Source organism: Equus caballus, chromosome 18, assembly GCF_041296265.1.
Source record: "Equus caballus isolate H_3958 breed thoroughbred chromosome 18, TB-T2T, whole genome shotgun sequence".
NCBI lineage: Eukaryota > Metazoa > Chordata > Mammalia > Perissodactyla > Equidae > Equus > Equus caballus.
This window is the reverse complement of record NC_091701.1, coordinates 72,333,171-72,360,711: the sequence shown is the minus strand read 5'-3', so window position 1 is coordinate 72,360,711 and position 27,541 is coordinate 72,333,171. Positions and strand designations below refer to the sequence as shown.

At 39.6% G+C, this 27,541-nt stretch overlaps 1 protein-coding gene across 2 annotated transcripts in view; it reads left to right on the top strand.

Moving 5' to 3' along the window:
• The first annotated feature begins 7,460 nt into the window (after positions 1-7,460).
• STK17B (serine/threonine kinase 17b) overlaps positions 7,461-27,541 on the top strand; it is a 36,741-nt gene continuing 16,660 nt past the window's right edge. The window contains exons 1-3 of one of the 2 annotated variants that reach the window (XM_023621972.2): positions 7,461-7,639; positions 17,219-17,383; positions 23,828-24,040. In XM_023621972.2, coding sequence (XP_023477740.1) covers positions 17,262-17,383; positions 23,828-24,040 — 335 coding nt within the window. In that variant the 5' untranslated portion in view covers positions 7,461-7,639; positions 17,219-17,261. 2 annotated transcript variants of the gene reach the window in all.

Below are 27,541 nucleotides of genomic sequence, written 5' to 3'. Positions count from 1 at the left end.
AGAGCAAGGAGATATGTGTATATATTAACCCATGCACACACACATATCTGTAAATATTTCTTTACGTAAACACCTGCACGTACATTAAGCTAAACATTAGAGCATACCAATGTCTCTAACTCTAAACCATTGCTACATGGGCCATTCTAGCCCCCTCCTCTTGCATTTGTGTATATTTGTAAGGTGATTTTAACAATGAAGAAATTTTGCAATGGTAGGTGTGAGAGGAAACAAAAGGATGAAAAGAGCAGGGACTCCAGGGACTAAGGTGAATTAAACACCCGAGAACCTGTCCTCGATTGTTAGTGGCTACAGTTTTTAAATATCCTAGTAAAAGGCCGTGTCACAGAGGGAGAGCTTGAATCCTGGCTCCACTAGTTATGACTCCACTAGTAACTCAGGTTACTGGGGGGAAACATACAACTTCCATGGCCCTTTGTTTCCTCATCTTTACAGGAGGAACCTATAACACTTTACACATAGGAGTGTGAGGACTAAATGCATTAACATAAACAGCACATTTAGAACACTGCAAGACTCAGTATTAATGAGCTATGATTACTATGTACCCTATGGGGTGAGAATATTATTATTTCCATTTTAGAGATGAAAAAACAGAGGCATAGAGATACTATAAGCTGCTCAAGTTCTCACAGCTAGTAAACTACATACCCACTCACTCATGATCTGTGTCCTTTAAAGGGTTTCTGAACAGCTCTATACTTATATCTCTTTCTGTAAAAATGAAGCAATGAAATGCTACTCTAAGAGTCTAAGGGGAAGGCTAACTACTGAAAAAAACTCAAGGATGCTTTGAATATTCTCAGTGTCAGGGATATGGTGATCATCACTAGTATTATAATTTCCCACATTATCAACACGTTTATGCCATGAAAGGACTCAGCTAGTGGAGTAGATTGGCTTTTTCAATGCTCATCCTGTCATCTTAAGGCATTTAAGGCAAAGTTCACTCCCAAGAAGGGAGTTGGTAGGGGTTAAAAGTTATCTCTGCCTTATCTATACCTGTTACTGCCTGTTGTAAGAAGACTTACTTAGTCAAGGGTTCCTGGAAGCTTGACTATTTCTTACCTGCCATGTGCTCTGTGGAATATGACACCAGGTCATGATTCATGGAGTATGCAGATGCTTGTAGAGAAAGTTTCTTAGGAAAGTGAAAAAGGAGGAGATTTGTTGGGGAGAACTAGTAGACATTTATCTACTCAAATCAAATAAATGACAATTTTATACTCCATGTTTATTTCTTCCTTCTACTCAATATCTACTTCCCTTTAAACACTAGTGACTCTAATTTCTTTATCACCCAAAGCCCTGGACGTCACCATTTTGTTGACTTTACAGCTTCATTTTGAACCTGAGTGCCTCCACCAGGTAGATTCTGAATGGGGAAGCAGCCACCTCCTCTCCCTTTCCCCTGCCAGTGACTTCACATTTTTTCCCACTCGTCTCTCTAGCATCGATCATAAGATTTGAGGGAAATCATAAGTATCTTAGAAAGTCATTTGACAAATATTCACTTAGGACCTATTATGGCTAAAGCATTTTGCTCATCACAAGATGCAGGAATGAGCCAGACATATACAGTCCTCCTCAGGGAGCCTGCAGACCATGGGAAAATCACAACAGCTTGTACAACCAAGGGCTTACTCTCATCAGACACTGTGCTCCGTATGCACTATCACATTTAAATCTCACAGAGGTAGCTATTATTATTACCCTCATTTTACAGATAAGGAAACTGAGGAGTGCCCAAAGTCACACAGCTAGGACGGAGCAAAACTGGAACTTGAATGCAGGTCTGTCTGCTGCCGCACACTTAACCACACACACATCCTCCCCATCTGCCTCACAGCTCTCACGAGGCAGCACCTCGGGGCTCCGTGTTCGCAGCAGCTCTTCCACTTTGCTGCAGTTTCTACTGAATACTTTGATTTGCAAATATAAAGGATTCTCTGAAGCACAACCTTAAACAAATTGTGTTAGACAGCTGGAAAGGACAGCTTAGACGGAAAAATGTGGCCGGATGCTCTGGGGCTGCGGGAGATGGAGGTGCATTGGGGCATCTCCAAAGAGAGGAAGGAGTGACAGGCCGAGGTAAGAGGGACTGACAGACCCCAAACCACAGTGGAAGGAGACCTTCAGTATTCTAGGATGCACTGTCTTTATCAGGTTATGCAAACGCAACTAGGATATAAGTATGCTTTCCTTTGCCCATATCATTCAAGTGGTTATTCAAATAAATTTAAAAATCATTTTTTTCCTGAAGTATGTCTGACATAATGAGGTGAAAAGACCTCAGGATTAAGAATCAGGCAACGTAAATTCTGTCCAGATATGCACCCACGGCTCAGTTGCGTGATCTTCTGCAAGTACCTTGACTTCTCTCATTCCAGGTTTTCTCCTTTGTAAAACAAGGGAATTGAGCCACCAAACCTTAAGGATTTTTGAAGTTCCAAACTGCTCTGATGCTATGATTTATTGAGAATGTACATTGTATCTAGTGCTGCATTAAACAATTTGAGGTTTAGAAGCAATTAGAAGGCACATTTCTAGCCCTTTGGATCTGTGCGGTCCAATACAGTAGCCACCCATCACGTGTGGCTCTGGAGCCCTTGAAATGTGGCTGGCATGACTAAATTATAATTGTATTTCATTTTATTTAAATTTAAGTTAAGAAAGTGATATTATATTCAGTTATTGAAACTTTTATGTTTGTAAAAACGTAGGGATGTGAATCTTCTTTTGACAATGGTAAATTTTGTGCAATCTAAGGTGGATCAACCGTTTCCAATGAAAATTTAGCATCTGAATTGGGATGTGCTGTAAATGTACAATATACTTGATTAAAGACAATATGAAAAAAGGATGTAAAATGTCTCATTAATAATTTTCTATGTTGATTACATGTTGAAATGACAATATTTTGGATATATTGGGTTAAGTAAAATATACTTTTAAAATGAATTCCACCTGTTTTGACTTTTTTAATGTGACTACTAGAACATTTAAAATGATGTATGTGGTTTGCATGACATTTCTTTTGGATGGTTCTGGAAGTTTATAGTCTATAAACTGTGGTGGGTGATTTGATGGGCAATCTAGATCCTAGTTAACCGTGGGTGCTTCGGGGGAAAGAATTATGTCCCTGTTTAAGGAAGACACCTATACCAATCTGAGTCATTGCGCTCATCAGGAAAGACTTGCCCCGATTACGTTTGCTTACCAGGTTTGTTATAAGAAAGCCAGGGAATGCAAGGTCTCTGTGGTCCCCAATGCTTCCAAAATTGGGACATGGCTGTAGGCACCATGGATAAATACACTGTGACTTACCCATCTGAGTACACCAGCATGCCTGCCTCCAGAGAGGGGATCTATTTGGACTAGCTTGTCTCCGTTCAACATGAGTCCCCCTGTTGGGTAGAGGTTTGAGCCAAGTCCCTTCAGAAGCTATTGGCCCCCTGTGTCTGGTTGCCTTTAGCCTGGCCACAAATTTCTGGCTTGTTCAGTGGGAGACAGGCAGTAGTGCTTCTTTTGCTCTTTCCACATGGATTGAACTGTAGGGTCTTGACACAAAAAACTGGTAATGCTTTCTTCAGAAGGAGGGTGTGTCAATGGCAGGAGTTTTGCATTTGGGTCCTTCTTCTCTGTATAAAATTCCACCCTCCTTCTCTGCAACTGTAGGGAGTAAAGGTGCAGTCAGGGAGGATCACCTTCCCTGGTCAGTGTGTGGCCAGCATGTGGTGACGAACCCGGTGAGATGAGAGGGGCACTTCCATGGACAGAATGGGGTGAATATCAAGGCATGATCAGAAAGGACCCCCATCCCTGATCACATATGGGGATTCACTTGGTGTTATCCAGGAGGACCACAGGATGAGTCTGCTAGGGCTGCCATTACAAATACCACAGACTGTGGGGCTTAAACAACAGAAATTTATTTCCTCACAGTTCAGGAGGCTAGAAGTTCAAAATCACGAGTCAGCAGGTTTAGCTTCTTCTGTGCCCTTTCTCCTTGGCTTGCAGATGACTGCCTTGTCACTGTGTCCTCACATGGTCGTCCCTCAGTCTGTGTTGTAGTCTCTTTTTTTTAAACTATTTTTTCAATTGAGGTATGCTTGACATATAACATTAGTTTTAGATGTACAACATAATGATTTGATATTTGTATACATTGTGAAATAATCACCAAAATAAGTCCATTTAACATCCATCAGCTTACATAGATAAGAAACTTCTTTTTCTAATAAGTTTTAAGATCTGCTCTCTTAGCAACTTTCAAATACGCAATACAGTATTAACTATAGCCACCTGTTCACGTAATGCTGTGCATTACATCCCCATGACTTATTTATTTTGTAAGTGGAGGTTTGTACCTTTTGACCCCCTTCACTCATTTCTCCCCCCAATCCCCACTTCTGCCAACCATCAATTATTCTCTGTATCTATGAACTTGGTTTTTTGTCTTGTTCATTTTTAATTCCACATGTAGGTGAGATCATATGGTATTTGTCTTTCTCTGTCTGGCTTATTTCACTTAACATAATGCCCTCGAGGTCCATCCGTGTTGTTGCAAATGGCAAGATTTCTTTTTTTATGGCTGAATAATATTCCATTGTATATGTATACCACATCTTCTTTTTCCATTCATCCATCAGTGGACACTTAGGTTGTTTCCCTCTCTTGACTATTGTAAATATAATACTGCAGTGAACACGAGGATGCATATATCTTTTTAAGTTAGTGTTTTAATTTTTTTCAGATAAATACCCAGAAGTGGAATTACTGGATCATATGGTAGTTTTATTTTTAATTTTTTGAGGAACCTTCATACTGTTTTCCTATGGCTGCACCAATTTACTTTCCCACCAACAGTGCACAAGTGTTCTCGTTTCTCCACATCCTCACCAACACTTGCTATTTCTTGCCTTTTTGATAACAGCTATTCTAACGGGTGATATCTCATTGAGGTTTTGATTTGCATTTCCCTGATGATTAAAGATGCTGAGCATCTTTTCAAGTACTTGTTTGCCTTGCCGTCTGTATGTCTTCTTCAGAAAAATGTCTATTCATAGCGTCTGCCTCCTTTTTTTTAATGCTGAGGAAGATTCACCCTCTGCCGACTTTTTAATTGGATTGTTTGGGTTTTTTGCTATTGAATTGTATGAGTTCTTTATATATTTTGGATGTTGATTCCTTGTCAGATGTATGACTTGCAAGTATCTTCTCCCATTCCGTAGGTTGCCTTTTCATTGTGTTGATGGTATAATCTCTTCATCTTGGATTAGGGACCACCTGTATAATCTCATTTTACCTTAAATATCTCTTTAAAGGCCCTATCTCCAAATACAGTTACATTCTGAGGTGCTGGGGGGTGGGATTCAACACATGAATTTGGCAGGGACACAATCAGCCCATAACCACCACCACCCCTGGTCAGTATGTGGCGTGCAAGGATCAACTTAATGAACTGCATGGTCAGAGGCAACGATGACAGAAAGACCATTAGGTCACATGGGGGTTTCCTACTCAAGGGAATGAGAGCAAGAACCCGAACCTTTGACATGGCTATGAATGACTTTAGGTAAATGAGGTAGGATGGAGGGACATGTCGACTCCTGAATTTTACTGCAAGGCCACAGATGGTACAGTCTGCTCCTCAGCACCAGGAACTGCTTGTTACTTGAACCACGTGCCTGAGACCAAGGAAGTGTAGCAGAATGTCCTTGGGATAGTGTGCTAAATCCTAGCTGGCAAATCTGACATTAGGCACCAAAGTTAACAACCTATTTAGGGTCATAAGAGAAACACCCAGAACAAGTACAAGTGAGCCCCGCACCTAGGAACATAGGGCAAAGAGGTGATCAGGCCCGGAGTGGAAAGTAGAAGTCAGCAAAGATTTCTGATTTCTGGGAGGGTAACCTTCTTAGAGTTGGAAATTGATGAGGAGGATGGTGAAAAACTGGAGCCAGGGCAGAGACAGGAAAATGCAAGACATGAAAAGATCCCTAGCAGGCTGCCTGGTTAGAGCAAAGGGCTTGTGACCACAAGGAAGGTTAGTTTAAAGCTGTGATGGAGAAAGAAAGGTCTGTATCTAGGTGTGAAGTGATGTGGGACCACGTTAATGACAGAGGGGAAGGCAGACTGAGTGTGAGGAGATTGGTCAGAGCTGGCGATTGTTCAAATGTTGGAACTGAGGAGGCCCAGAGTTTCACACACACACACCAAAAATCACCGCGTGATGCAGTCCTGCGATCCCTAGAGGTGACTGGTTCCGGTGCTGGTGCTGAGACCTCTGGGCTGCTGCCCTGGAGTTCATAAAGCAGAAGCTGGCAACAGTCTCATTGGCTTGTGGGCTCTTAGATAATCATAGTTGAAAAGTCCGTTTTTTCTTTGGTTTCCATCCTAACTTTAGGCTTCTCTAGTCAGTGCAATTGCTACTAACAAGAAAGTAGATAGATGGAAGCCATATTTTCCAAGTGACCAGGCTGTGACATATTAAACTGGGATGAATCAGTTAAGTAACAAGCAGCAGACTTCATTAAATGACTGTGAGGCATTTTACGCTTTTATCTTGGGAAAAATACAGCATGGAAGAGCAAACGGATGGCTTGATGGGAATTTGCTTGGCTTACTGGGAGACAGAACAAGAAAACGTCCACTTTAGATGCTGACTTAGTGTTAAAATCTTTTGAAAGAGCGATTCCCCTCCCAATATATTTTCCCACAGTCTTCTACAATTATTGTAAATATACTCTGCAACCACTCCTAGATTAAAGAAAACAAAAACTCAATTGTGACGCACAGAACTTTCAACTTTTTAATTTTCTTCAAGGGATAACAGATCCTGAGTAGTCTGCTGGGGGCTCTCACCTTTTCCCTTAGCACTCTATATGCAAAATCAGCAATTCACCCTGTTGGGACTCTCCTTACACCGCCTTAAGTCATGCCTCAGGACTCAATTCGCTGGAGCGGGCTTCAGCGGTGAGGCCCGGGCTCCGCAAATCCCCAGGCGAGGTTAACTTTGCCAAGCTGTAGCAAACCGGGCTCTACACCTGCCGGGTGAGTTCAGGTTATAAGGAAGATGACCCGGAAGAGTCAGAAAACAGGTTTTTGGTAGGCACAGGAGTTTGGGGACGAGTCGGAAGCAGATGGGACTAACTTGACTTCTTCCCTCTCCCCAGTCTGCGGATATTCACACCTGCAGACGGACTGAGCACTCCGAGGGGGAAGGGGTGCACCCAGGCACCCTCACAGCGCAGCGCCGCCGCCACACCCCGGCCTCGCCGCAATTACCCGGGCGCCCCACCTGCTCCGCAGCTCCGCCCCGCCCCGGCCGGCCGGCGCGGCCACACCCTCTCGCCGCCGGGGCCCCGCCCCGCAGCACGCGCCGCCGGCCGGCGCCCCGCCCCGCCCGTCACGTGACAGCCCCGCCCTCCGCGCGCGCTCCGATTGGCTGTCGCGGCGGAGGGGCCGGGTCCCAGCGCCCAGCCCTGCCCCGCGACGCGGCTGCAGTTTTCAAACCTCAACTGTAAGCTCCGGTTGTCGTCCGCGCTGCCGTCCCCGAGAGCCACCTCCCAGGGGGTCAGGTCGCCCCTGTTGGCCGTTGTCCGGAAGAGTAAAAGTGGGTCCTGCCACGCCCGGAGCTCCCCGGCGCCTCCCCGGGCCGGAGCTGGAGAACGCGTCCCGGGGCGGCCAGCGGCGTGGGGCGGGACGGGAGCCCCCTGGAGGGGCAGCCCCGAGGGAGCCTGCTGCGGCCCGAGCGGTCAGTGTCTGCCGCCGCGCGTCCGCGGGCCTGCCGCGGCTGGCGGGTGGGCTCGGGCTGCGACTCCGAACCCCTGAGCCAGCCCCCTTTCCCCTGGGTGCAGAGACCCCCCGAATGTGGGAGGGGTCCCGAGGAGGGATCAGGCGGGGTGGGCGGATCCAGGGTTCCCTGGGACCCCCGGGCTGGCGGAGATGGGCTGGGACTCTGCCGCCCCTCGAATGGCCGAATGCTCCGGCCCCCTAGCCGCATTGCGGCTGGAGTCCTGCTCCCCTGGTTTCCTCGGGTTCAGCGCGGGGGGCGGCCGGTGGTCCTCCCGACACCCCTCTCCGCCCGGAGAGCGTGTCTGTGTGTCAGTGAGTGTCTGTGTGTCTGCGCGCTGTCGCCCGGCCGGCCCGGGCTCTCCCCGGCTCGCGTCCCGCCGGGCCCCCCTCGCGACCGGCTCCCTCGCGTCCCTTGCACGTCGCGTCGACGTGGTCGGTCGTGTCCCTCCCGAGTTCACAGCTGTGGTGTGGGCACAGGTCGTGTACACATCTGGACTCGTGGACGCGTCCTGCTCACTCTGCTGCTTGGCGTCTGAAGTTTGTGCTCATCCTCTGGGGCATTTTCAGTTCCTGCTCGTGAACAGTTTTTCAAGTCAGTGAATAGAGAAGACCAGTTGCAGTTGTTTCAGTGATTTTCGGTGATCTGATTTTATTTTGACGCTGTGTAAACCACTTAAGTGTACGCGGCCCATCCTCAAACTCTACGACTGCAGTAGTTGATGGCTACGATTTTGACATTTACTCAGCTTTCTGTTTTATGTAGGGAAAAGCGCTTCATTTGAATTCCCTTAGAGGGATAAGAAGAGACAAAGTTGAGACTTTATGGCAGCTGGTAGCTAGCTGATAGTAGTTTTTCCTTTGTGATGGGACTGAAGGCGTTCCGACGGTAATTTGCAAATTGAAATTAAGAAAAAGAAATAGATTTTAAAAATCCAGCCACATACTGATCAAATTTCAATAATACTGGGTGTTTGTATCACATTCACTGATTGTTTCCCCGACGTAGTGTTTGCATCTGTGGTACCAGTGATGTGCTGAACCTCGCGGTGATGTTTGCCGTGGTGTGGCCCCTTTAAGTCCTCAAGTCTTGGAGAATGTGCCCTGAGACAGCGTGGTCTACAGAGAGGACCGGGCAGGTGGCAGTGTCTGCAACCCGGCGTTTTGAGCCCAGGAGCACAATTTTATTAAAAGGAAAAGATGATAAGCCTACTTTCTCATTGATACACCGTTTTGTAGTTTTAGAGTGAACCGTTCAGAAAATAGTTTTCACCTTCTAAAGTGTTTGTTTTATAACTATTAAACCACATGCCCATTGAATTGTTTATTTTTGAAAAAGCTGGTCCTTAGGAGCAATGAGCTAGTTTAAGAGCTCTCTTCTTTCCCCTTCCTCCTCTGAGCAGATGTTCAGTTTTTTAAAATTTCTCCAGTATTTTGAGAATGGAAGTTGTTATTAATAGCTGCTTTATTTTTGAGATACATCTCATGCATTTTAGATTATTTTTCTAAATTATGGATCTAAAATTGAAGTGAAATATATTTACATGGCAATATATTTAAGTTTTCTAAGTAAAATTTGTGTATAACTTGAAGGCCTTTCTTTTTTGTGTGGGACAGGATGCTTGTGGTTTCTCTTGGGCTCGCTGAATAGTGAGTTACGGCTTGGTTAAGATAGAATCAGTTTTAGGAAAGTCGGGACTTGACTAATTGGTCACTGTGTCAGCACATTAATAAGAAATCTGAACAAGACACGGGCATTTTAATGGCATTTTTCTAATCACAAATTTTATTTTTAAGCTCACATTGACAGCATTTTACTGGTGTTAGGTAAACATTTAAACATTATTTTAGAAGCTTTGTTTTGAAACTGTTTGATAATTGTTAGGAGAGAACTTCCTTTTCAAAATTTCCCTGGTTTAATCTTAGAAACCCAATTTAAAACTCAGGTATCAAAGAAATCAATTGCTAACACTTTCACTTAATCCTAAAATTGTCTCAAAATTGCGTGTATATTATCGTGTAGTGCATGTTTCCTGTATATAAAATTGGCAGCTGAGAACAGTACTCCTAGATTTACTGCTTTTAAAGGATTTTTATTGATTCTTGTTTTTTTGAAGAATTCTTTTGCATCCTGCGGGTATTGATTGTGTCAGAAACATTAACAGTCATTTATGTGCTTCCTTTCCACTTGGGAAAACTTTAAATGTTTTAGTTGCTTTAGTTTTCCCCAATATTGATGAGAAAATTCAATGACTTTATTTTTATATAGTTTATATTCTCAGACTATTATCAAAGGGTATTTCTTTGAATATTTCAGTTAACAAATTACTTATAAATTAAGTTACAAACACACACATATATATATATATTATTTTTTGTGAGGAAGCTTGGCCCTGAGCTAACATCTGTTGTCAATCTTCCTCTTTTTGCTTGAGGAAGATTGTTGCTGAGCTAACATCTGTGCCAATCTTCCTCTATTTTGTGTGGGATGCCGCCACAGCAGGGCTTGAAGAGTGGTGCTGGGTCCCCGCCCAGGATCCAAACCTGTGAACCCTGGGCCAACTGAAGTGGAGCGTGAACTCAACCACTATGCCACCGGGCTGGCCCCGAAACACGTGTTTTTATCTAAATATGGTGTGATAAATGTTGCAATTTTCAAGACATACTTTGTTAAAAAATTTTTTATTTCTTTGATTTATTTATCCTTTTTTTCCAAATTCATTTAACCTTGAACTTCGATGCCATTTTAAGCATCTAAACTAGCCAGTTTCTTTTAACATTATATGCAACATATTTCAGTGCACCCCTGACCCTTTGCAACTTCTTCCCCAAAAGAGGGCGTAGTTATACTTTAAGCATTTAAAAATTTTAATATTAACGGTGAGATGGTAGTTTCATCTTTAATCCTTAAAGGATCATATTCTATTTTGTATTGTAATAGTTACTGAATAAACACTACTTCAGTGATGATGATATAAGTAAACAGTACGGTATTTTACAACAGAAAGTTAATTTTCCATCTGATGAGTGACAGGCACTATATGTTTCTTGGCCGACTATGTTTCTGTTTTCCAGCATCTCCATATCCTGGTTCCCGATTACAGGGTTTAGTTCTCCTTCTAAAGGTAGAAGAGACAGCACAGCGCTTACTGTTGTGGCGCAGAAGCAGGCCCAGGGTCTGTATCTGGGACCTGAGCCCTTGGGTGGCATGTACTAGTGTTTATGCTAGGCTGGTTGGACTAGAGGCAGTCAGCTGGCTTCCTTTCCTGCTTTTCAAAGGATTAAATTCTTGAATTATACTTTCTATTCAATCTTTATTTAAAAAAAAACCTGTTAGTAGAATACATATAAGGAATACAGTGTCTTTCTTGACATTGAAAATCAGCTTCATCTCGGTCCCTACACCAGTACCTTTACTTCTAATCAATGACTCATTTAAAATGGATTGTTCTGCCACACTAGCAGAAAGTTCTTCCTTTATTTTGATGGATGCTAGATAAATAAATCTTCAATTCCTCTGTTTCCTAGGGAAAGTTTGGTAGCTATAAATGGCGATGTAGAAAGGAGTTGTTTCCTGCGTGTCTTACTTTGCATTGCCTTTCATATTTACTGTGTGAAGATATAGATTTATCAGTTCTTGGCAGGACAAGTATCTGAATTTCCTGATTGAAGTAACTTAAAATGTTGATGTTCTTAGCTAAAGTAGGAATTTACATAAAAACAGATGGCTACCTAATCTGGAAAGACAAGTAAATACAAAATGATCTATTGGTATTACATTACGATATCTGATAAGCTAATTTTATCCATGTTTCCCGACTTCGTGGCTATCCTGTTTAGAATTGAAATTGTCTAATAGCAATTTAAAATGTTTCTTATTTTATTTAGCCAAATACTGAATTAAGCAGAGACTAGCAGATTTGCAGCTCTAATACTGTAATTTCAAGATGGAGCTTATTCTGCTAAACCCTTAAAGATATGAGATGTACCTAAAAATTCTTCTTGCTTTATTTCATAATTCTTATCATTCAGTTCATCAAACTTTTTTTAAATTCCTGCCAGGTGCCAGACAAGTGTTGGAAGGTTAGTCACAAAAGTAAATGGTTGCTGCCCTTTAGACACTAAATGTAATTGCAGTCCCACGTGTTACATGTTGAGATAAAGAGGTATGTCAAGGGTCCTCCCGTTTGAAGCATAGAGGCATTTAACCCAACCTGTGGGTTTTAGGCAAAGCTTCCTGGGGGAGATGACATTCTGTGTTGAGACATAAAGGATGCATAAGAAGAGTTAGCCATTTAAGGAAAGGTAGAAAGGGTGTTTGAGGAGAGAAGTATAGCAGAGATGTAGAGGCAGAATGTCGACAGGAGGGTGGCAGGAACTGAAGCTGGTGTGTACCCGTCTCCAGGGCTTTTGTGTGTCATGCTGTCAGGACTTGCGCTTGTGGGGATCAAAGCAGACAATTTAATTCTCTAGATGTTTTTATTTATTGTATATGTTATATTCTATTTTTATAAAACATTTTTATTTGATAACTTTGAAATGAATATTATGATGGATGTGTTTAAAATAGAGCTAGTTAGAGGTTTATAGGGGCTGTTTGTCTTACTTTTGATCACGTCACATTTGCTTTCTCCCTTCAAGTAAATTAAAGTCCAAATCAAGCCTAACGTTTCCTTCTGTCCATCCTTCGCTGACCCATATCTGAATTCTTACTGTAATTATTGTAATGGGAGTTAATGAAAAACAATCTCTGAAAACATGTTTGAGATGCCATTACTTCTCGTCATACTGGGCCCTAGACTGCTTAGTTGTACCCTGCCTTCTGATACCCTCTTACTGTTTCTGGTGCCTGAGTGTGTCTGTGGTTGTGTACCCACACACACACATTTACCTACTAAGTCCCTTAAGATTTTTTTTTCGTTAGTGTAGCCTAGTAAAGTGTTAGGAAATGAATTTCAAGTGGGATGAGACATCCTGGTAATTTAGAATCAGTTAGAAGTCTGTGAGCTGTGGTAGAAAACAAGGACAGGTCTGGGACTAATGTTGGGGTTAGACAGTTTGGTGGGAAACTTAGGAAGATGCCAGGAGAGAGAAAGCTGACTGATAACCTTCATGTGGCCAAGGATTAAATCTTCTGTGAAGGGCAGCCAGAGCTTTGTGGAGGGTTTGGTGGACAAAGGTGACATTCATGCTCCACTGTATGCAAAACTGGCCAAAGGAGAGAAAATGGAAAAGTATTAGGCTGTGACAGTTGATTCAAGTGCAGTAAATAGAAGAAAAAATACGCTCACCGGCTGCTGTATGGTTGCCTAAAGCAGTTTGTAATACAGCTCTATTAGCAATAAGATAAGTTGAAGGGTCAGTCTTCATAAATGTGCTCTTTCTCTTTTCTGAGATATGGCTTGTGTTCCAGCACATTTGCAGTCAGTGACATGTGTCACAATTCGAAAGATGATTTTTGTATTCATGTGTATTTAAGAAACTGCTGCTTGCCCAGTGCTATTTTCAGCTACATTTATAGTCATACAAGTACCTGTGGTACATTCATCCCTATGCTGACCAACAGTACATGTGAGGGGAGGAAAATTTATTAGGGTAAAAAATTAAACACAAGTCAATGTCCAGTATTAGGAAATACTATTAAGTAATTTGATTAGTAAGTCCCTATTTATATTACCGTTATCCATTTCAGTCCTTCTTGTTTTAAAAAAAAGCTAAGCTCTTTTTCCTTCTAATATAACTAAATAATATGTATTTAAAAACTTAATATTTATCAGTATATTTGGATATCACATTTTGAATTTTTTTTGGAGGAATCCCAGGATGAGTCTGGATTTTCACAAGTGAAACTCATAATAAAGACATTTGTCTTAAGGTTACAAACTGTTATTCAGAGTATAGAATTATAACTATAACATTAATTCAGAATTTGTTAAATTGTTTTTTCTGTGCAGCCTTAAACAAGACATTAATTCTTGCTTAGTATTTACTCTAAATGCTTACATGGTCTCTGCATAAGAACTGACACATTATTTGGCTAATGAACACCATCTGCTCTATATAAATGCAGAGAAAATGTTGAGGCCTTAAAAACCTGAGCAATAATGGCTCTTGAACTTCCAAGCAAGTAAACCCTCAATGTGTAAAGAGAGATGTTTTGCTGTTGCATATGGGTAAGTTTCTGCATTCAGAGTCTAGTCATCCATATTCACAGCCATCTTTTTTACCCAAAGGTATTTATTAATTTTTGTCGATTAATAAATTAGTACCTGCTTAGTGTTACCCAAAGGTATTTATTAATTTTTGTCGATTAATAAATTAGTACCTGCTTAGTGTAGATATTTAAACACAGGAAAGTATAAATACTGCCATAATCCCACTACCTAGAGGTAACCATGTTAACGTTTTGCCATTGTTTTCCAGTCCTGTCTTCTATTTGCTTTCGTATTTTTCCCACAAACTTATAATACTGTACATAAAGTTTTGTCTTCCTTTTTTCACTAATATAATGAATTAAAAATATTCTTTGAAAGCACAATTTTTGTGTATATAATGTCTTATTATTTAGGTGTATTTAACCATTTCCCTATTGTTGGACTTCAGGGTTCATTCATTCAAGAAGTTTTTGATTTTTTTTCACTGTTGTACATCCTGCTTCATTGAACATAAATCAACTACATCTAAGAACCATATTGACTCTTTTTGAAACTTGAGCGCAGAGAATACTTATTCATAAAATATATTTTAGTTGTTTAGAGTTCTTATGAATAGATCACTTTGTTGATGGTATATTACAGCATAAGATCAACTTCTTAGATTCTAGGATCTAGATGAGGTGAACATCTTAGACTCAAGAACCTGTACTCTGTGTCTGTGATTGAGTTTGACACATTACTGTTGTGATGTTTCCCAAGGCCTGATTGATGAACAGTGTTTGGGAATATAGCCCAGTTTGTCTCCAAGATACGGGTACATCCCTTCTTTCTGTGTATACGTGTATAACATAAATGCAATCATAAGGATGCATAGTCATAGACTTTTAAATTTAGAAAAAAATTTGTAAAATCTCAAAGATGACCTGAAAAAAAATAGATTGAGAATGGAAATTGGTATTAATTTTTCAGAGAGGAATAAGCGACCAGTGAAACTCAGTTCCATCAGAACTAAGAAAGTACACAAATAGTTCATCAAAACAGAATAGAAAGGCAGAATTTTGAGAGTTGAGTCTAAGCTAACTTGGGGTGAGAGTTTTGTATATGGAAACAGGGTGCAGCTCCTCGGCAATGGCAGGGTACTGCATAGAGAGTATAGAATAGTAACAATATTTATTGAACAATCACGATGGGCTCTCATGGTTAGCACTTTACCAGTGTCATTCTCATGAGTTCATCATATTTTAATTTTTAGAGCTCAGCAATTGGATTCTGTCATCATCCGTACTTTAGAGGCAGCAGAATTGAAGCTTTCCTCTCTAGTCATCAGAGAAATGCAAAGTAAATCACAAAATTCCATTTCACCTTCGTCACACTAGAGCAGCCAAAATTAAAAGTCTGAATGGGGCAAATGTTGTCAAGAAAATGATAAGCCTTCCCACTCAGGGCTGGTGGGAATGTAAACTGGGGTGGAATGAAGGGACCGACTTCACCTGTGTCTGTGAGGTCTTACTTATTTTTAATTTAAACAAAATACGGCAAAGTAATAAGATTGAAAAAGCAAGTGTTAGGTTATTTGTATCCTTTCCTGTACATGTGAAATGCTTCCTTCTTTTCTTTTTAGTAGCAGTGTTAGTTTGCTAGGGCGGCCAGAACAAAGTACTGCAGAACGGTGACTCAAACAACAGAAATTTATTTTCTCACAATTCTGGGGAGTAGAAGTTTGCGGTCAAGGTGTGGGCAGGGTCAGTTTCTTCCGAGGCCCTTCTCTTTGGCTTGTAGATGGCCTTGTCCGTGTCTTCACATGTTCTTCCCTCTGTGTGTTTCTGTGTCCTGCTCTCCTCTTTCTGTAAGGACACCAGTTCTGTTGGATTAAGGCGTGCCCTAATGACCTCATTTTTAACTTATCTCTTTAAAGCCACTCTCCAAATATGGTCACTGTCTGAGGTACTGAGGGTTAGGACTTCAACACGTGAGTTTTGAGGGAGGGGCACAGTTCAGCCCAGAATAGTAGCAAAGTTAAATAATTTGGTTAAGATCTCGTAGCTGCTATGATGGATCAATGGGATTCAGACCGGATGTGATTCAGTCTGAGTGTTATTTTCGGAAGACTGCGCGGCTCCTCTTAGACAGCTAGAGATGTATCCCCACACTAGTTAGGCTCTGATTCCCCAAAGACAAGAGATTCGGAGAAAAAGATTTTGCTGACATAAGAATAAAATTGAGAAAATACAGAAACTGATAACACTGAAGTCTAATTACACTGCCTATTGCTAAGTTGAATATAGTTCGCATTTGAACTTGGGAAGATAAAGAACGGTACATGTCAAGCAGGAAATAAGTGGAGGAAAAATGTGGCAGAGAAGGAACAGAAGTCTTGGGGGTTCTTATAAGAGGGTGCTGGAAGAAACTGGATCTTTATTAGATAGGCATAGCAGAAAGTCAGAAGTAATTTGAAATATATGGTCTGCTATTGCCATTTGAATTGTTAATACGAAATAGTAGTTTTGATGTTAAAACCAAAAACATGTAAATATCACTAAGTTCCAGATAGACAAGAGCATCAGACATAGACCAGAACTCCAGAAAGCAGCTGTGTGTGGTTTGTCCGTCATCCAGCAGAATCATAGAGCTCTTCGTACAGGGCAGGCTCTGTGCTAGGTTCTGCCCAAGAAAGCAACGCTAAGATCTAGGAAAATCTCTGAATTTAGTATTGAAACATACACAGCCTGTGAAGCAAGTTCTATTTGTTATAGTCATTCAAATGTCTGTAATATAACTCACAAGATGTGAATTCACCACCAAATTTGTTTGGCCATGCAAAATTAAATTAAAAATGAGTAAGCATTACCTCGCTATGTTAAATTATCTTGTTATGTGAAGATATAATTTTAGAGAGTGAGAGTTTAAAAATGAAATTGAATGATTACTTGTATTAAAATTTTATTGTAACTGTTTTTTAAGAATTTGGGAGGTCTTACAGGATTTTTATAGTAGTGTGAAAGGAAGTCAGTAGCCTGGTTCAAGTGCCGCAGAGGTGATACCAGTGTGTGTGTGTGCTTTCTGTTTTCCTTCCTTTTGGTAAAATGTGCTCTTTAAATCTTCTTTTTTGGGGGAGACAGGAAAGTTGTATCTTATAGCTATATTTGGAGGTGTATAATGTAATGCACATCCTGTCTGAGATAACATCTTTTTTTTTTCTTAATTGCATGTAAGTTATATCCTGTGTCTGCTCTCTTTTTAAATAGGTAAAGCTAAGTGGCTGGAGGAGCGTATCTAGAGGCATCTGCCATGTCGCGGAGAAGGTTTGATTGCCGCAGTATTTCAGGCTTGCTGACGACAATGCCTCAAACCCCAATGAAAATGGAAAACTTTAATAATTTTTATACACTCACATCTAAAGAGCTAGGAAGGTAAGGCAACTTTGTGATGTGTGTGCTGTTTAAATTGGCATTTTGGATTTCTGTGTCTATAGTTCTATAAAACTCACTTGATTGTTAACAACAAAGATGAGACAGAGAAGTCATCATCTCTGCTGTTATTATACAGGGTCCCGTCCTAACGACTTGGAAGCAAAATGTGTGGAGGGTTAGTGATCCTGGATGATACATCCCACGCAGCTTCAGAGGCCCTGAGAGGAGGCCGGGCTTCTTGGTGGAGGCTGTGCATGGGAAGCGGCAGCTGAGCAGAGTGGCCGAGCCCAGACCTGGGCACCACTGCCGTCTCCAAGCTGCATGACCTCCATTAAAGTGCTAGGTGTCCCTCTTACTGCTGTAGTTACCCCGTCAGAGAAGTGGGGGTGAAGATAATTGTGTCTGTCTTATATCGTTGTTGTCAGGATTAGTTACTTAGTATTTGCAAAATATTTAGTAGAGTGCTATATAAGTCTTTGTTAAATAAAAAATTGTAAAAATTCCTGGGATATTGTGCTGGGCTAAAACAATATATAGGGAAATTCTCCTCTTCTTTCCTAAATGAAAAGAATCGACTCGTATTTGATAGTCTAATTCTATATGACGAAGAATGCATATTCTATGAGTAAAACCTGTGCTTGCACTAATACTAATCGGCTGTGGCTTCACCAAGGTGCAAATTTTCTTAAGGCCATGGAGTGACCTGATGGTACGAGATCATTTAATACTACTGTTTTAATATATCTGCAAGCAACCAAAGATATGCCAAGTTATTTAAGTTATATGTTTAGCATCTTTTGAGCTTTAAATGAAAGATACCTAACAAAGGGTTGGAAGATGGCAGTCAGTTTCTATCTTCAGTTTGATTTTAGTTCTGGAGGCAAATGTTTTGGCTTATGTTAAAATGGTTTACCCAAGGCCGTGTTTGTATTGACAGATGTACAGTAATACAGTATGATTGATTTTTATCTTTGAAAATCTCGATATGAAAACAAAACTTGACTGAACCGTGACCAGTAATTCTGTTCTCGGTGGTCTTTTATGTTAGGGGTAAAGGCAGGTCCTGGCTTTTTCACTGGTCAGATGTTGGATGTGACATCAGATGACCTTTTGCAAAATAAGGTTGGTAATATCTACTTCATCAGACTAAGACCTAGATGTGAAAGCATATTTCATAATTCTGGAATGTTTATTTAATTTTATGTGCAAAATATTTGGGTGTTTTAATGGTATGTTAAAAGATATAATTTAAAAGACCTTTCAGAATGTTTTTATGACATTGTTTAGTTCTAAATCTATCATTTTATTTTTCTTTGCATTGTAACAGGGAAGAGTAAGTTTTCTTTTTGTTACCTGTGTCTCACGTTGGTGGTCACAGACCCTTTGCCCTGGAAGGATTTTGTTGGTCAGTGGTCTTCTAATATAATTTTTAAGCAGTGCAGCAGTCTTTCCTCTAATGTTCCTGACGAGCTGGTTAAGCCTCAATTTGCATGATTCAGTGATGGGGAACTCACTACCTCAGAATGTATCTGTTCCATTTTGTGGGCGCCTCTTTGGCACAGAAGGTTCTGTTTTCTACTCTGCTAATACTTACCCAAAAGACGCGGTTCTCCTTTTGTAGCTGCGTATAATGTACATCTGAAAACCCTTCAGAGCTTTTGCATGTAGCTAAATGTTGCCAGTTTCCTTGAACACTCACCACATGACCTGATTTCCACACAGCCTTCCTTGACCCAGTTACCCTCTTCTGGACCACTTTGTATTCTTCTTCGTCAGTCTTAAGATGAGGAGCTCTAGACTGGACGCAGTGTTGTCCCTGTCTTACATCTAGAATACCACAAAGCTGTATGGAGGTCGCCGAAGACTCCATTAGGAGTTTCCCTTTTCCCCAACAGCCATGTCAATATGTGTCATATGGCATCATGTGGTATGTTAGTAAAAACAGGCTAAGCTCAAAAGCAGTTGACCTGTCTTTGCTCTAGATCTAAAGATGTGTAATCTACTCAGTTGTATGATTTCCTTTTCTTTAAGATGAGAGAGTGTGCACAACCAGAGGCACTCACGACTAGAATATACAACTATGTACTGGTGGGCTTTGGGGAGAAGAAGAAGGGGGAAGAAAAAAAGATAGGCAACAGTTGTTAGCTCAGGTGCGAATCTTTAAAAAACAAAAACAAAAGAAGAGAGGGTGGATTAAATATCTCCAAGTTTCCTTCTGTCACAAAAATGTTTGGAGACTGCTTTGAGCAGGATGTTGAATATGCAAAGCCTTGAACAGTACACACAGTAAAGAGTATTCTTTTCTATTTTTCTGAGTTAACTATTTTGATGAGTAAATGTACACACATTTATTAAATTAACTTTGCAAAATAAGGGATATTATGGGAGTTAGAAAGGCTATGAAATATTTTTTTTCTTTGAAGACTTTGGAGAACTTAAATTTTGAGGAGGACAATATTAATAATTCTAAATTGTTTTATAAATGAGGTGGCATCGTAAATAACAATCATAAGCTTGAATCAGCTGTACTTTTTAACATTTTAGAGCAAAAACTCATGATAGAATCTGATTAAAACAAATTCAGATCGCTGGTATCCCATTTTCTAATACCTTCATGAGGAGACCTAGCATTTTTCTTTTAATTGATAAAGGTTAATGAGCCACATGGTAAATATTGATATATCTGATTAGTAAATCTTGATAAGTTGGAAATCGTGACCTTTCGTCTGCCAAGAACTTACTTTAAGTTCTTTCAATATTGTTACCAATTTTAATATCCTATGCTTTTGCAAATGGAAATTAGCATCATAATCATGTTTCTCCTGGGGCTTGTACATTTTGAAGTATATAAACATATAATTCTAGCATGTAGTGAACTACAAAGCTATCTTTCTGAATCAATTGGTTTGCTAATTAATTTTAAGATGTTAATTAAGTTAGTTAAGATGTAGGAATTTATTTTCCTATCACAAACTAAGAGAAAACATGTAAAAGTTAACGGTTCATTTTTGACAATTCTCAAAAAACTTTGCATTGTTCCTGTTTTTTAGCATGTTGGGTAAGTTGTTTCCACCCCTCCCCCACTGAGGCAAGGTTTCATAGGACTTCTTGTGGTTAGAAGGGTGAGGCCGGTGCAGAAATAAACGTCAGCTTCCTTTGTGGCTTACCCTCCCCCTCCTTTCACATTTTATTGTGTGTTCTAGAATGCAAAACAGTAACTACTAGACCTTTTCACTGCTGGGAAATCTAGGCAGCTTTTGCCTTTTTAGGATATGAATTAAGTAATATTGTTAAGGGTTTTAAATTTTCTTAAATGCTTCTGTTAAATTTGATATAGGAGCATTATGCATTAAAGATTATTTTTGGGCTTCTAAACCACAGTTAGCACTTGAGAATAGAAAACAATTTTTTTTCATAACTCATCTGATAATTATGGTAAAAATGTTTCCCTTATTTAACAGTATGTAAGTGAATATATATGTAAAATTGTACTGGAATCTCAAATAAACTTTAAAAAATATAAATGCTTTAAGTACAGCATGCAAAATAGCACAATATATGATATCATAGTAGGTGCATATTCCTTGCATTCATTCAACAGACACTTCAGTTCCTATTGTGTATTAGTTAGCAAAGTGGAGATTTTATAATTACTGCAGTAATTAGGGCCCACAGGGTCCCTGCCCTCATGGGGCTTTTACTTAGTGGTGAACATTGACAAATAAATAATCACCAACGTCATGTGGTCGCCTTTGCTTCTGGTTGAGGAGTGCTATACTTGTTTAAGAAAGCCTCTGGAGAATGCCTGAAACATAAAAAGGGTTATTATTTAATTTTGTTCTTTGTTTCTGAGCAAATTCTGGTTTGTAGATACAATCATAAAATTACAGCAGAACTAAATTGTCACAACCAGTGCTATAAACTATATCTTTTTTCAGATGGACAGTTTTCTTGGCTAACTGGTTTGTGTTTCCTGAGTTTTACAAGGTGAATTTCTTCATAAAGCTCAAAATTTCTTTTCTGTTTTAGACAGATCTTAGCTTCTCAATCTAAGTGGGCAGAAGTGAGTGAGTTGCACTTCTTAAAAAAAACTTATCTTCAAAGGAGAAATTGTTTTGTAGTGGTGAGAAGAGAAAACTAGGAATGCACGTTCCACAGTTTAATTCTTGGCGCTCCAGTTCCATATGTGACCTTTCATGAGTCATTCAATCTTAGTCTGACTCAGTTTATCCAGTTTAAAATCTGTAAGACAGGGTGGTTTGAATAGAAAGTTAAGGGAACGATTGACTTGTTTGTGTGCTCATTGAAATGCATCCGTTTGTGTTCCTTTTGCATACAGTGAGAAAAATCTTATAGTTAAAATTAAACATCCTCATATCATAAATGAAAAGTTTTTTTCAAAGAATCAGGTTTGTGCATGCAAATTTGTTGCATCGATATATTGTTGTGACAATTTAGCTCTGCTGTAATTTTATGATTGTATCTACAAACCAGAATTTGCTCAGAAACAAAGAACAAAATTAAATAATAACCCTTTTTATGTTTCAGGCATTCTCCAGAGGCTTTCTTAAACAAGTATAGCACTCCTCAACCAGAAGCAAAGGCGACCACATGACGTTGGTGATTATTTATTTGTCAATGTTCACCACTAAGTAAAAGCCCCATGAGGGCAGGGACCCTGTGGGCCCTAATTACTGCAGTAATTATAAAATCTCTACTTTGCTAACTAATACACAATAGGAACTGAGTCAAATTATAGCTTGGTCACTTTGTTTTTGGCATTAGGAGCTATACTTTTTCAGCTTGGTTTCCACTGCTTTTCCTTGGCCCCAGTTTGGAGGAAATTTGGGAAATAAAGAGTAGGAATCTTTGTCATCTTGGTCCTAGAGAATGGCAAGTGAAATACAATCAAGAAATTTATTTTGTCCCCCACCCGCACCCCTACCTCACCTTCGCTCCAAACACCAAGTGTATTAAAAATAGTTTGCCTTGCTAAGCCCCTGATATGCTGTCTTAGAAATACATTCTAAGGGGAATTGGGGCAAGAGGAGTTGTGAAACAAAACTAACTCTCTGAAGATCCTTTATTTATGCCTGATTTGTTAGTATCTAGAGAGTAATTAGAGACTAAGGATAAAGGTTCTTAATTTTGGATACCCTGGACTCAGGCTTAGGAGATTTATGGATGGGCTTTGAAATTTGAAAACCCTCTGGAATTGTATGTAATACTTTCTATTTAAGGGCATGTGTACATTTTTCTGGGTAGGAAGTCAATGGCTTTTATTTGTTGCTTAAAATAGTCTTACTCAAAATAACTTTAGTTCTTTGGGAAACTAGATTTTGGGTGACCATAGTCTTAGAATACACATATTTGCCAGTGTCTTTAAATTTTGGCTGAGATGCTGAGCACTTCTATTGTAGAGAGCTAAAAACATACTTACTCCTAAAATGGTAAACATGACCGTAATGGGTGTGTTTGTACATACTGTTGGTAACTTTTCTTAGGTGATTGTAAAGTATCTTTGGATACTGTCCATAGGACACACATACCTTTGATAGCTGTCACAGGCTTCACAGACTACTGAATGATACTAAGATTTACTGGTAAAACAACTGACAAATTGTGGTAGAATGCTTCAAAGCTTGTTAAAAGTGGTGTTGGAAAGGCAAAGTGATTACACTAATAAAATTAAATGTCAAATACCCATTTTCGCATTCAGTGTAATTTTTTGTATTTGAAGAAAAGGTATTTTGATTAGAGAGTTAATGTGATACCCTGTTAAGGGTATGGTCTTTGGAAATAGACCAAGATACATATCCTCTCTGGGGTCTGCAAAACAGAATAGTGTTTACTGTATAGGACTGTTGTGACACTTAAACACAGTAATTTATATCAAGAGTATGCCATGGAGACGGGATGCAAAAGAGATCTCCTACAATGATAACATGTTATATTAATAGTGAAGAACAAATAGAATTCTGTCTTATCCTTTTATTACATTTGTCGTTTTCATTTTTTTTTTTTAAGATTTTATTTTTTTCCTTTTTCTCCCCAAAGCCCCCCGGTACATAGTTGCATATTCTTTGTTGTGGGTCCTTGTAGTTGTGGCATGTGGGACGCTGCCTCAGCGTGGTTTGATGAGCAGTGCCATGTCCGCGCCCAGGATTGGAACCAACGAAACACTGGGCCGCCTGCAGCGGAGCGCGCGAACTTAACCACTCGGCCACGGGACCAGCCCCTGTCGTTTTCATTTTTAAGTGATAGTACTATAAATTTTGAAAAGTACGGGCAGTATTTGATTCAGTTGAGAGAACAGATAAATTCCTAATGGAATGATTGTTTGAAAGGATTGACTTTAAGTTGGAGGGATAACAGTATCTGTGTTATAATGATGCTATTTTTTATGGAAAAGTTAAAACTGGTTGTTCTCATTTTTTCTTCCAGAGGAAAATTTGCTGTGGTTAGACAGTGTATATCAAAATCTACTGGCCAAGAGTATGCTGCAAAATTTCTGAAAAAGAGAAGAAGAGGACAAGATTGTCGAGCAGAGATTCTGCATGAGATTGCTGTGCTTGAGTTGGCCAAGTCCTGTCCCCACGTAATTAATCTTCATGAAGTCTATGAAAATGCAAGCGAAATCATTTTGATATTGGAATAGTGAGTATACTCTTCAATTTTAAGTAAATTTAAAGTATTTTAATTGGTGGGATAAAATTACTTAAAATGTCAAGAACAAGAATACGATAAGAACTTGTAAGGATTCCTGCTGATAAAATGTTAGAGGGAAATAGTTTACATTCAAATATTTTCACAAGGCTAAATGTATAGCCTCACACACATACACATACACAAAAACTAATTAAACATCACAAACTAAATAAGTGACAACAGTGCTTGGCGAATGTGGTGAGATGAGTATACTTTCATTGCTAACGGCACAGAAAATTGATGAGTTTTTCTGCAAAACAATCCGGTGGGCAAATAGAATTGAAATCATTTATATATTTTGTCCATCTCTTTGAAAACACATCCAATGAAATGAGCCGAGGAGAATAGAAAGGTAAGCTGGCATGAAGGTGGGCCTAGCACATTGTTTGTTAAAAAAAACAGTTTTATTTAGTATGCGATGTGCAGAAGACTGTTAGGAATTGTAGCAATACGGAGGAAAATTTCTCTCTTCCCAAAGTCATATAAAGTTGAAAATTCCCAAATAATCAACAGTTCGTCAGGTGGGGTAGAGCATGGTTAAGCTGACTGGTTTGTTAACCAGTATATTGACATACGATTCTAAAAAGTACCTTTATTGCATGACAGTCTGACACATTTATTCTAAGTATATAACAAATGTGTTTGAACATCTGCAACTATTGGAAGAGATCAGCTAAATTTATGTTTAGTATGCTTTTGGTTTTCGAGAAATCTCTTTTATAATAAACTAAAGAGATAATAAGTGATTTAGAAAAACAAATGTTTAGTAAGCTTTAGGTTTTGGTAGTATTTAATAAATCTATTTTATAATAAACTAAAGAGATAATAAATACTTGTATTAGAAAAAGTGCATTATAAAAATGGTAATTCTTTTTAGTAGCTAACCTGCATCATTACCTTTTGAATTTAAAAGTATATTAACCTAATTTTAGTATTCAGTTGTCTTAAAGATGAAGAGGTTTGTCTATATATTTATAAAAAATCAATATGTTTTTGTACCAGGAGAGTTGATTGCCTGGAATCAGTTTGTAAATCAAAATGCTTATTTTGCAAAATGTTAGTGGCAAGTAGTTCATTTAAGAGTGGATACTTTGTACAGTTCCCAGAACACCAACATACCAATTAAGGTATATTATAGTACCTTCAAAATAAATTAGAATTGCAGAAAAGCCCAGGATCCTACCAGTATGATTTCATTTTTCATATATTTTGGATTGTTTTTGTCAGATTCTTCAGCTGACCTTTAAAAAGTTGTCTGCTTGCATGACATCTTCTTGTTGGAAGTATGTGAAAAGCAGCTAACATTTTTCCAAAACAGTAATGGAATTCTGGGTTTGGAAAGTGAATATACATAGAAGCATTGACCACTTTCATAAAATCCTCTTTTTGTGGTTCATCCAAATAGCGACAGCAAAATGCATCACAAAGTATTGACACATTTGATGGAGGGACGCTGTTCATACTCAGAAAATTGATTCAGGTCCCCTGCCCAGTAACTGAGTGCCATGAGGGCAGAAGTGTTAAGGGTCCCAGTCCCCCGTGGCTGGAGCAGAGCAAGCCCTCAGTAAATGTTGAGTGGATTAATATGTTTAATTTCTTACAGAGCAACTGAGGCCTACTGAAAGTTATTACTAGGACTTTGGTTTAGTTACTGTGCCTATCACTTAGGGGTGGCATTGTCACATCAGACAAAGTTTAGCTGTTTTAATAAGGTGGCATAATTTTTTATATAGCAAAAATAAAATGGTAGAGTCTTTAATAACAGTTACCAATTTGATCTCCTCCTCAAACTATCCTACATACTCATGTTTCTTCCCCAACTTTTTGATTTTACAATATTTCAAATCTACGGAGGAGTTGAAAGGATAGTACAGTTAACGCTCATCCTCTTCAGCTTGATTCACCAGTTGGTGACGTTTTGGCTTCTTTACTGAATCACTTGAAGGTTGTAGGTGTCATGACATTTCTCCTTTGCATGCCAAAGTATTTATTCCAAAGAGTACGAGCATTCTTCTGCTTAACCAACACCAGTATAAACCTGAGAAAGTTAACCTTAATTCAGTAGGATCACCTAATACACAGTCCATATTTAAATTTCTTTGATTACCTCAAAAATGTCTTATAGGCCTATTTTTTCCTAAATTCCAATACAAGAGACAATCAAGATTCACACATTGTATTTGTTTGTTAATCCTCTTTAGTCACTTTATTTTTCGTGACATTGACCTTTTGGGAGGAAGTCTGTATCAGTTGTCACATGAAATAAACTACATTCTGGATTCGTCTGAGTGTTTTCTCATGATTAGATTCAGGTTCAGCACTTTTGGCAAGAAGGCTAGTGTAGGCGAAGAGGTGTCTTTCTTACGGAGTCGCATCAGACGGCAGCTGCCATCAGGCGGTTCTCTTATTGGCTTTGTTAATTAGAACATGGCTGAGGTGGAGTCAGCCAGCCCGCCCCATTGTAAGGAACCTTTTCCCCTTTATAATTAATAAGTAATCTAGGTGGTGATATTTTGAGACCTTGTGGATATTCTCTTTTTTAATAGCTTATCTTCTAGTGATTTTGGTAACCGTTGACACTACTTGTTTGAATTGTTATAGCGAGTGTCAGAAAATGATGACTTCTAATTCTACTATTCCTTTTAAATTTCTTCAACTGGCATTCTTCTGTAAAGAAGAGCTGCCCTTCCTTTCCCCGTTTTTAATATCAGTATAGATTCGTGGTTTATTTTTTGTGATTAATGAATAATAGTTTCTGCCATTATTATTTTTTTTTCAAAGATTTTACGTTTCCTTTTTCTCCCAAAGCCCCCCAGTACATAGTTGTGTATTTTTAGTTGTGGGTCCCTCTAGTTGTGGCATGTGGGATGCCGGCTCAGCATGGCCTGATGAGCGGTGGCATGTCTGCGCTCAGGATCTGAACCGGTGAAACCCTGGGCCGCTGAAGCAGAACGCGCGAACCTAACCACTTAGCCACGGGGCCGGCCCCTCTGCCATTATCTTTTGTGCCCAAATTGTCCCCCATTTGTCCAGTGGTACCCTTTTAAGCTTCTTGCTGTGCCCTTTTGATGTGATCTCTGTAGTGGAGGACTTCCTTGCTTTATGGCACGCCAAGATTTCCAGGGGCACCTTTTGTTTTCCCTACCCCGGACCTGCCATCAGCCATCTGTCCGAGAAGTTCTGGTTCTTTTTAGTGGAGAATGTTATTTAGAAACCAAGGTCGAGGAGCTGGACATGCTCATTGTTAACAGAGTATCGTTTCCAGGCATTTTCCAAGGATAGTGTTAGGAAATAATGTTTTTAAGAACTCACGAGTTCATTCTGATAGCTCCCATTCAAGTCCTCTCCCACAGGGCTCCGTGTCACCTCTCACTTCCCATGTTCGTTTCTCCCGTCACCCGCCGTGAGAACCCTGGTTCTCAATGACATTTACCCACTTGTTTGCCTTAT